This window comes from Stigmatopora nigra, chromosome 17 (assembly GCF_051989575.1).
Source record: "Stigmatopora nigra isolate UIUO_SnigA chromosome 17, RoL_Snig_1.1, whole genome shotgun sequence".
NCBI classification, from domain to species: Eukaryota; Metazoa; Chordata; class Actinopteri; order Syngnathiformes; family Syngnathidae; genus Stigmatopora; species Stigmatopora nigra.
Window position 1 is genome coordinate 4,483,752 of NC_135524.1, and position 10,926 is coordinate 4,494,677.

A 10,926-nucleotide genomic window follows, 5' to 3' on the forward strand; every position below is an offset into this window, starting at 1 on the left:
GTTGTGGCAATATTGCCACCATTACCTTGCGTCCAGTAAGTCATGTTTTTTGCTTTTGCCACCTTTTTTTATTTTCTATTTTTTTACTTTTTGTGTTTTATTTTTTACTTTTTCCTCTCTTGCATCTTGTGGTTAACTTTGCTGCAGCTGACTTTAAACATGCCAACATGGTATTTTTCTTCAAAGAAAAGAAGCCTTACTATACATGGTCATTTAAAAATATTCTCACTATGTTCAATATTTTTCACCAAAAAATATTCATGGTCCTTTTTTGTTTTGTTTAACAAACAAATGGCCTACTATAAATGGTCTTTTTATGCCTTAATATAGCCCAAATATACATTTCCATATTGACTTTTTTTTGTCTATTCAAAAGTTGACACTTAGTGTTGTTTTAGACATGTATAGTGCATTCACTGGCACTCGATGAGTTAAATGAGTGCCCTTAAAAGGATATTAATTCCTGCATGAAGTATTTTTTTATTAACAAGTCACAAGCAGTAGCAGGGGATACATCTTATGGACTGTTTCACTGTTATTTATGTGCCATCTGTCATGGTCTGGTTTCTTCTCTTAGCAAAATCTGAAATGAAAACAACAAAACCAGATATAATTCATTTGCTTTGTTTCATGACTTAACAATTCCTTCTCACCGGCGCAGCTTCTTCATTTGTGTTGGCGGCAGGGCGGCGCCAGTTGGCCTTGGACAGAATTCCGAAGACCAAGGTACTGAAGACCACGGTCAAGATGCCCAACATGTTGCCGAAGATTGCCTCTGCAGGTAGGGAGCTGTACGCACTGGCTCCTACACCGTCGCTAAAAATGGTAGAAAAATATCTGAATTTTAGCTTCTTATTAGTTATTTTTTATTTTTATATCCCTTAACACATTGTGATTGTACATATGATAAAAATAATAAGTGAAATAATGATTTAACCTTGTGAGATTAGGACTTTCTTTTAGTAATATTCCATAAAATGTTATACATGTGCCTTTTTTGTCTCTGAATATTAATGAACTTTTTTTTTAATTGCATAACAGGTCTCACAGTGCAAAAGACAGCTGTTCGTTGATTCCGCTAATGCAGGCAGCCAGAGTGAGCATCAGCACCGCTTGCCCCGTCCAAACGTGAAGCCCCTTCATGTAACGCCCCAAAAGAGGAGCAGAGCAAGGCAGCAAGAAACTGAGCAGGCCCAGGATCCACTGCAGGCAAAAGAAACATTCAAGCCTTTTCTAAAGTCAAATTATCTGATTGCCTGTCTCCCTACCTGCCAGGCGAAGGTGACGACGGCTGACATTCCCACCCAGCTGTGCAGGGAAAACATGGAGGGAATGTTAAGAGTGCTGTGGACATGGAAGGCGGCGTGCAGGCCGACAGCCGCGAGCGCCAGGGCAGCCAGCATCAGTCCCGCGTGGAGCAGCTTCCAAGTGCGCTTCTCATGAGACCAACCCCAAGGTACTCTAAACAGGACGGCAGCTAAGTGGCATACAGAGGTGTTTTATTGGGGGGTCCATACATCAACCCATGGGTTGACTACACCCTTCTTTTTAAAAAAAAAAGAAAACTCCATACGCACAAAAGCTTCACTTTTCGATGCAATACATTTTGTCATCCATTGCTGTCAAGGACAGCAAACATACTACTTTTTTTTTACACACACTTTCTACACATGCTTTTTAATTTTTTTTAAGAAATTGGTAGCTATGTAGAATTACGTCTAGTTCCACATTTTTGAATGGCACTATGACCTTAAAAGAGCTCTGCCGGTCATCTTGAAACATTTTAGCAATGTTGTTGCTGAAACTGGAATTTTACTATTCAAACTACCACCAATTGTGGAACAGTTGTAAGTGCTGAAAAACGGCAACTCACCCAGGCCATAAAGGACCAGCATACCGGCAATCATGAGCACCGGATGCCAGTTAAATTGAGCCTCCGTTCCATCCCAGGCGAAACCACCACGCCAACGCCAGTTCCAAAAGACCACCATGATCAGGCACGTAAGGCCTGAACTTACACACAGACCATAGGTCATGTAGAAAGACCCTCGCGATCCCATCAGACAGCTTCCACTCCACTGCTTTGTCACTTGGACTCTGAGATAGTGGTGCGGACAAAGGATTGACTTTGGTTCATAACATGTCAATGTGATGGGCGGTCAGGAGGGAGGTTGCCATCATACTACTTCCTGATTGATTTTTCTCAGAGTTACACTATTTTACAGCTTGCTGAGTCACCGAGGCAGAAAATGCCAATATGTTGGGGGAAAAGAATTTTGGAGAATAAGAGATTTTCTCAGAATACTACTAATAGTGAGCAATTTTGCTCCATAATACAAACTTCTGCAATCCAAGTGGGGATAAAGCAGTTCACAGACACGAACAGTTTTGTCATCAAGTCCACAAAAATCAAAGACACCACCTTTCCCACATTCTGGACAATATGGGTGTGGTTATGCCTATTGTCAATATTTTTATATAATAACCTCATACAATTGAAGTATTATTTGGGAGTATGGCCATATACCACCTACTAAAAATCCTCTTTACCTGTAAACAATATACATTCTCCTTTCTCTCCTCCTTTTCTATGGCCATCAAAGCGAATGCTGAAGGTTGAGCCTGTCCTGTCGTATTTCTTGCATACATTTTTATTTGATTAAGTGCTTTTCTGGGCCCAAGTAGAAAACTCAACCTGTGTGTTCCTCCAAAACCACTGGAAATGAGGGCTGGTTTCGTTCAAATCCTGGTTGGAAATCATGTTTCCCTTACATAGAAAAGCATTTTGGAAAAGCATAAATGTTCCAGATTATGAAAAAAATATGAAACAGTATAACAAGATTGGATTCCTTTTACACAGAATGAAAATGAATAATTTTATCTAAAATTTGAAAAGGGGCATTAGTGTCTTGCAATTTTATGCATGCTGTCATTTCCACCTTAATGGAACCCGTTCATTGGATATTGTTTAAACTGATTTTTTGGGGAATATTCATCATTTCTGGTGTAACTGTATTTCTGTAATAGAACATTACATATGGTTTGTGGAAAGTGTCACACAATAACAACCTAATCGTACAATAATGTATTTGTAGCCTCCCCTATAAATATTTATGCTTATAAAGGATGCTAGTTACCCTGCATTTGAGTAAATAAACATTAGTATTGGTCACTGAGAAAAGTTGTTTTTCTCATAATTAAATATCATAAGACCTATGTGCAGTGTGATTGATTATTCTGTACTGTACCAGTGCTTGCTATTAAAGATAGACACTGACTATAAATGTATTAACTATTCAAAAGTTTTAGTACAGGCAAATTTAATCCAGTGAAAGATGAATGATTATATTACAACATTTCATTACTGTCACTTTAATGTCATGAAAACAATATAGTTGTAACAGACAAAACTAAATACTACTGCATACCTTGTGGAACCTTTGGTCCAGTGAATAAGTCATTGGCCTCCCACCTCTGTGGACCTGGGTTCAAATCCTGCTTTGCTCTGCTTACCTAACTTTTCCCACTTGAAGGTACCATAAAGTACTAAGTATGATCCGGGAGTGGAAAGAGACAAAACAACAAATACTACTGCTTAATTATGTAGAGTGGTGGCCCAGTGGATCAGTCATCAGTCTTCCACCTCTTTAGTCTTGGGTTCAAGTCCTAGTGCTTGCAAAGATTTTCCCATTATTATTCAGGTAAATGAAAGAGGTAAAACTGCAGATACTACCAGATACACTCAGAGGATGGTGGATCAGTGGTTAAGTCATCAGTCTCCCACCTCTGTGGTCCTGGGTTCAAGTCCTAGTGCCTGCAAAGATTTTCCTGCTATTATTCAGGTAAATGAAAGAGGTAAAATTGCAGATACTACCACAAACTCACAGAGGGTGTTGGCTCAGTGGTTAAGTCATCAGTCTGCCAACTCTTAGGTCCTGGGTTCAAATCCTAATGCTTGCAAAGATTTTCCCACTATTATTCAGGTAAAGAAAGTAGACCAAACAACAAGTACTAAAGATGAATGTTGAAGAGTGGTGGCCCAGTCATCAGTCTCCTTTCTCTTTGGTTCTGGGTTCAAATCCTAGTGTTTGCAATGTTTTTTTCACTAAGTCATCAGGTAAATGAAAAGGTAAAAGTACTAGTACTACTGCTTTCTCTCACAGGGTAGTTGCCCAGTGGGTAAGTCATCAGTTTGCCAACTCTTTGGTCCCTGGTTCAATTCCCAGTGCAGGCAAAGGTTTTCCCACAATTGTTCAGGTAAAAGAATAAGTATTAATGTCTGTGTGTTTAACTGAATAAGTATTCAGTGGTGGATGAACCATTTTGTCCAAAAACTGATGACTAAGTGTTTCACCCCATTTCCTTGGATAAAACAATAAGTACTACTGCTTTCACTTACAGCAGTGCTTCTCAATTATTTTCTGTTAGGCCCCCCCTGGCAAGAAGAAAACTTTTCACCCCCCCCCTTCCCCCCCCCCAACAACCCTAAAATTGTTATAAGTACAACATTTTATCCTTATTAACATTAAATAAAAGGAAAAAAAAGAAAGAAGTATAGTCAAACTTACAAAGAATAACTTTATTAAAACTTGTTTTAAGTCTGCAACAGAAAAGATTTTAAGTGCATCAATGCCTGAATTAAAAAAATAAATGAGAGCGCCACTGCCAGCTACTGTAGTGGATGCGCAATTACACTTTATACTACTACGGCCAAATAAAATCCTGTTCCCCAGGGTTACACGCGCCCCCCCAGGTATCGCACCACGCCCCCTCAGGGGGGCGCGCCCCACTATTTGAGAAGCACTGCCTTACAGGTTGGTGGCCCAGTGGCTAAGTCATCATTTTGCCAACTCTTTGGTCTCTGGTTCAATTCCCAGTGCAGGCAAATATTTTCCAAATATTCAGTTAAAAGAATAAGTTAAAATGCCTAAGTGTTTAACTTAATAAGTCTTCAATGGTGGATGAAGCATTTTGTCCAAAAAATGACTAAGTGTTTCACCCAATTTCCTTGGATAAAACGTTTCAACACCTATGCCGAAGGCAGTTCGGAATATATACTTTTACATACACACACACACTGACTAATGCACGTTATTATGAAAACAATTTCTATTTTGTGTTTGTCTATGTTTAATGGGCGTGGCCGAGGTTAGAGTTCAAATAGTCGATGTCATCCAGCAAAACGGTGATTGAGACTGCACGGGCGTGCACTGCAGAGCTGCTCAGAGCTGACAATTTGACGAAGAATGGCTGACAAACCTCTCACAAGACGTTGCTGCACATGTTGTATGTCGTCGTTTGGGGATTTCGAAGCCCCAGTTCTCATCTTAAGAGTGATCGTTGACGGTAGCATGCTCCGTTAGCGTGATGCAGCCATGACAGCAAAATGTTTGCAAACAAATTGGCTGCATTGCGTTACCGATCGCTCTTTGTTTTAAAACTAATCATTCCTTTGTGTGTTTCAGTCCCTCAACGAGCACCACCGACGACTGGGAAACATCAAGAATGTGGCCGAAACGACCAGAAAGGATCAACTGGTCGACGCCATAACAAAGGGGGTATTTTTTGAATAGTTCCGATTATCTCCGTTTAATATTTAAACTTCAGCTTTCAGCATTCAAGGATTTGCGCAATTGGCTCGTTTTCATCATGATGCATTCAAATTTTGAATGAAATCACTAACTAACTTTGCGTTTTTTAACAGCAAATATCTGTGGATGAGAAAGGAATTAACAGTAATCCCTCGATTATCGCGGTTAATGTGGACCGTGATAAATGGAAAAACTGCAAAGTAGGGTCAACCCAATTGAATTTAATTAAAAAAATACTATAGTAGCAAGTGGGGTAGCTTCCGCTTGAGTTTCAATGTGGCTTTTCACATTTTTCTCATTTTAAAAAAGTAATATGCCATGTAGTGGCACTAGGCACTTAAATAAATAATATAATTTTAGCCCCTTAACTTTCTTTAAGACCTCAGGGTTAAACAGTAATCCCTCAATTATCGTGGTTAATGTAGACCAGACATGTTGCGATAAAGGAAAAATTTAAAGTAGGTTTAATGTAGAAAATACATGGCTGCTATAAAGGAAAAATTTAAAGTAGGGTCATCCCTATTGAATTTAATTTAAAAAATCATACTATAGTAGCAAGTGAAGAGTAGCTTCTGCTTGAGTTTCAATGTGGCTTTTCACATTTTTCTGAATTTAAAAAAGTAGTCTGCCATGCAGTGGCACTGAGCACTTAAATAAATTATATAATTTTAGCCCCTTAACTTTCTCAAAGACCTCTAGGCTAAACGGTAATCCCTTAATTATCATGGTTAATGTAGACCAGACATGTTGCGATAAAGGAAAAATTTAAAGTAGGTTTATGCATATTGAATTTAATTTTAAAAATAAATACTATAGTGCCAAATAGAGAAGTAGCTTTTCACATTTTTCTGAATTTAAATAATCTGCCATGTAGTGGAACCGCTAATATTTGATGGATTAAAACAATCATGTATTTTTACCCCATTAACTTTCTTAAAGACCTCAGGGCTTGGATCTTTTAACTTTTAGTTTTAAATGTGGTTTTGACAAAATTTAAGTGAGGCATTTATTCAACCATAGTGCAGGGGTCATTTTTGACTCGCGTATGGTAAAATAACTTTTTCTTGGTGTAAGAAGAGAAAAACAAGCATTTTAAGATAATTATTTTTTAAGAATGAATAGATTTTAAATGATTGACTGAAAAACTCAAGGCAAAAGTATTTAGCCCCAAATGTTTTATTTTTTTTTCAAAATAAAAGATTTCCCCAATTCTGGTAAAACCTTCCTTGCGAATGTATTTTTAAAAAATGCTTAGATTGATTCTGGTGTAATATCCAGCACTGATATATGCATTTTTTCAAGATAAAAGTTGAGACCTTGCAAATGTTTTTTTTACTTAACTTTGTATATTGACCCTTTTTTTTGTTTCCAGAATTCCACCCAAGTCGAGATGGACTACACCACTCCCTGGAAAAATCTCACTTGCAAATGGTTAAGTTAAAAAAACATTTGCAAGGTCTTGCCTTTTATTTTGGAAAAAAAATTGTAGATTAATTCTGGTGTAACATCCAGCACTGATCTATGCATTTTTTTTCAAGATAAAAGGTAAGACCTTGTGAATATATTTTTTACTCAACCATTTGCAAGTGAGGTTTAACCTGAATTGGGAGAATTCCACCCAAGTCAGGTAAAACCTCACATTCAAATATATTTGCAAGGTCTTGCCTTTTATTTTGAAAAATGCATACATTGGTGTAATAGCCACCACTGATCTATGCATTTTTTTCAAGATAAAAGGTAAGACCTTGTGAATATATTTTTTACTCAACCATTTGCAAGTGAGGTTTAACCTGAATTGGGAGAATTCCACCCAAGTCAGGTAAAACCTCACATTCAAATATATTTGCAAGGTCTTGCCTTTTATTTTGAAAAATGCATAGATTGGTGTTGGTGTAATAGCCACCACTGATCTATGCATTTTTTTCAAGATAAAAGGTAAGACCTTGTGAATATATTTTTTACTCAACCATTTGCAAGTGAGGTTTAACCTGAATTGGGAGAATTCCACCCAGGTCAGGTAAAACCTCACATTCAAATATATTTGCCTTTTATTTTGAAAAATGCATAGATTGGTGTAATAACCAGCACTGATCTATGCATTTTTCAAAATAAAAGTTGTCCTAAACTTGATATATTGACCCTTTCTTGTTTTACAGAATTCCACCATTGAACAGATAGGCTCAGGTGCCTTAATTTTTTTTCTCTGCTGGATAGTCAACGTGAACCAGTCTGACATTTTTCAAAATAAAAGGTAAGCCCTTCTCATTGGTTTTTTAACTAACTTTGTGCCTTAACCCTTTTTTTTTTGTTTTCCAGAATTCCACCAGGGGGTGGAGAAGATTCGATTTTTTACGATGCTGGACCAACAACGGGAACCAATCTACAAACTTTTTCAAAATAAAAGCTGGAGCTTTTATTTTCTGGATTTCCTGCTGGTGACAGGAGGAACTACTTCAAGTTTTTCAAAATAAAAGGTGAGCCCTTCTCATTGTTTTTTGAACTAACTGTACTAACCCCCCCTTTTTCAGTTTTCGAATCTTCTCCACCAGAGGGTGGAGAAGATTCGATTTTTTACGATGCTGGACCACCAACGGGAACCAATCTACAAACTTTTTCAAAATAAAAGCTGGAGCTTTTATTTCCTGTATTTCCTGCTGGTGACTGGAGGAATTACTTCATTTTGCTCAAGTTTTTCAAAATAAAAGCTTTTAAATGTATGCATGTGTTTTGTCTTTAACAAAAGATGCAAGTCACAATCAAAGTTAAAATATTTTATTTACAAGTAAACATTTTAAATTTGGAAAAAACACTTAGAAAAATTAAATAAAAAAACTTAGAAAAAAAAATGAACAAAAAAAGGGGAATAAACACTTAGAAAAAAAAATGAACCAAAAAAAGGGGAATAAACACTTAGAAAAAAAAATGAACAAAAAAAGGGGAATAAACACTTAGAAAAAAAAAATGAACAAAAAAGGGAATAAACACTTAGAAAAAAAAAAATGAACAAAAAAAGGGGAATAAACACTTAGAATATTTTTTTAAAAAGCTGGGGGAATAAACACTTAGGCAAAAAAATTGAAAAAAAAAAGATGGTAGAATATATGTAGGAAAAAAAGCTGGGGGAATGAATAATAAAAAAAAAACAAGCTGGGAGAATAAATTGAATATCCAAAAATCGTGGGTATATATATTTAGCGTATATTTTCTTTAAAAGCTGGGGGCATAAATATTGTTTTAAAAAGTCGGAGCAATAAACATTTAGAATTTTTTTAAAAAAAGTTGGAGAAATAATATATTTAGGATTTTTTTTTTTTTAATAGCTGAAGAAATAAACCATATTTTAAAAGAAAGTTTGAGCAGTTAACACTTAGAATATTTTTTTAAAAAGCTGGAGAAATAATATATTTAGGATTTAATTTTTTTTAAAACCAAGGGGAATTTAATTTTTTTTTTAATAGCTGAAGGAATAAACCATATTTTAAAAGAAAGTTGGAGCAGTTAACACTTAGAATATTTTTTTGATAAAGCTGGAGAAACAATATATATCTAAGATTTTTTTTTTTTTTAAACCAAGGGTATTAAACACTTAAAGAAAGAATAAACACTAGTCTTGTACTTGGGAAATTGACTTAAGAAAAATCTACTTTAACAAATGAAGTTTCTAATCTTTAATAATATCCTTGTGGACTTTACCTATATAAGAGGTAACAACACCAACTTATGTTCAGTGAAACCTCACCATAAAGATCAGATATCACATCATGGAGTTCCACAAGATTATAATATTTAAAGCTTTTATTTAGTTTGGATGAAGACTTGGATACTTTGCAATAAACAAATATGTTAACCTTTGAGAAGCCTGCCAGTCATCTCTGAAGTGCAGATAAGTCACAAGTGACATGGACCTGATGTGTACAAAGAAGAAAACAAAACTTAATATAGAAAATTAAGATTCAACAAAAAGGCTTAATGTTTTCTTTGGAATTAATTTTACCTTGATCTGGCCCAATCTCCTCTCCTTTAACCTCGAGGGCGTGTGTTCTGGACACTCTGGAAGAGCTGCATCCGGATGCTAAAAAGAGAGAACTTGATTTAACCAAACTAGTTAGGAGTTGCAAAACTATTATTGCAAAATGGAGAAATCTTACAACAAACTTAATAATATACAATCAAGATAATGAATGAAAATAAGTTAGTGACTGCTACGTGCTATTCTTTTCACTTTTCAGACAAGGCGATTAAATATACACAGTAGCAATAACAGTTAGAAGAAAGTTGACGTAACCATTTTTGTATCAATATTTTTTATAGTGTGAAATCAGAACAATTACAAATTGGAAATGGCACTCGTGGTGGAAACTATCTTTACATCCAACATTAGTTGTACCACTGGATGTAATTTAGGAGAGAGCATCTACCCATCAAACTAACTATACTCATGTTGATACATCTGACAAAAAACTCAATATACGATCAAGCTAATAAATGAAAATAAGTTAGTGCGCCGTGTTGTGCTTTTCTTTTCCCTTTATCAGACAAGGTGATTAAATATACACAGTAGCAATAACAGTTAGAAAAAAGTAGACATAACTATTTTTGCATCAATAATGTTTAGAGTGAAATCAGAACAATTAAAAATTGAGGCGTTTAGTACAGATAAGGCGATTAAATATACACAGTAGCGATAACAGTTATAAGAAAGTTGACATAACTATTTTGCATCAATACTGTTAAGTGTGAAATCTGTTTACATACAACACAAGTCGTGCCACTGGATGTCATCTAACCATCAAACTAACTATACTTACATTGACATCTCGACTTTGTTTGATTAGATTAAAAGTATTTCTACACGACGGAATAATGGACAGAAAACGGACAATACGATTAAAGCCAAATGAAAAGTGTCGTCGTGTCACTAACGCTAAAAGCTAGTCAGATGCGGCACACATCTGGAGAGGAAAAGGATCTCAAACCTCAATTGTCGACGGTGTGTTGAAGCTGGCATTAAAGTAACAGATTAACCGGCGTTTTGGGCTCAATCGATTACTAATAAGTCTCACGATGGCGTGATAAAACGCACTTATGACCGTAAAACGCAAGAGAACTTACCTCGTTCGGATGCATGTGTCTCAACGCCCGGAAGTGAAATGGCTTCCTGAAAGAATGAGGTACCGCGCATGTGCCAAATTTAAACAGCTGGTTGGCCTACGCACAATAGTTGCTCTTTTTTGTTGCAGCCAACAACTACTGCCCTCCTGTGGCGTGGCGTAATTTTGCAATTACCACGCTCATACAGTAAAGTGAGGATCTTGCTGCTCATCTATGGAATTCC

General features: G+C 36.2%; 1 protein-coding gene and 3 long non-coding RNA genes across 8 annotated transcripts; 2 read left to right on the forward strand and 2 right to left on the reverse strand.

Moving 5' to 3' along the window:
- Window positions 1-245: 245 nt before the first annotated feature.
- LOC144210667 (lysosomal membrane ascorbate-dependent ferrireductase CYB561A3-like) lies at window positions 246-2,129 on the reverse strand. The gene is made up of 5 exons (XM_077737444.1): window positions 1,874-2,129; window positions 1,269-1,477; window positions 1,049-1,203; window positions 654-816; window positions 246-583 (listed from the first exon to the last, which is right to left on the reverse strand). The coding sequence occupies exons 1-5, from the start codon at window positions 2,058-2,060 to the stop codon at window positions 554-556; spliced, it is 744 nt and encodes a 247-aa protein (XP_077593570.1). The 5' UTR covers window positions 2,061-2,129; the 3' UTR covers window positions 246-553.
- LOC144210668 (uncharacterized) lies at window positions 662-3,132 on the forward strand. Its single transcript, XR_013329427.1, has 3 exons — window positions 662-781; window positions 1,042-1,209; window positions 1,276-3,132. It is a non-coding gene; the product is annotated as an uncharacterized LOC144210668 (long non-coding RNA).
- Window positions 3,133-5,128: 1,996 nt separating this feature from the next.
- Window positions 5,129-8,308, forward strand: LOC144210891 (uncharacterized). Of its 5 annotated transcripts, XR_013329477.1 has the most exons (6): window positions 5,129-5,286; window positions 5,466-6,053; window positions 6,103-7,410; window positions 7,748-7,842; window positions 7,908-8,065; window positions 8,141-8,308. It is a non-coding gene; the product is annotated as an uncharacterized LOC144210891 (long non-coding RNA). The 5 variants fall into 5 exon arrangements; XR_013329479.1 differs by having other exon boundaries at window positions 5,466-7,410; window positions 8,120-8,308; XR_013329475.1 differs by having other exon boundaries at window positions 5,466-7,410.
- Window positions 8,309-8,349: 41 nt separating this feature from the next.
- LOC144210892 (uncharacterized) lies at window positions 8,350-10,747 on the reverse strand. Its single transcript, XR_013329480.1, has 3 exons — window positions 10,704-10,747; window positions 9,586-9,663; window positions 8,350-9,496 (listed from the first exon to the last, which is right to left on the reverse strand). It is a non-coding gene; the product is annotated as an uncharacterized LOC144210892 (long non-coding RNA).
- Window positions 10,748-10,926: the final 179 nt, after the last annotated feature.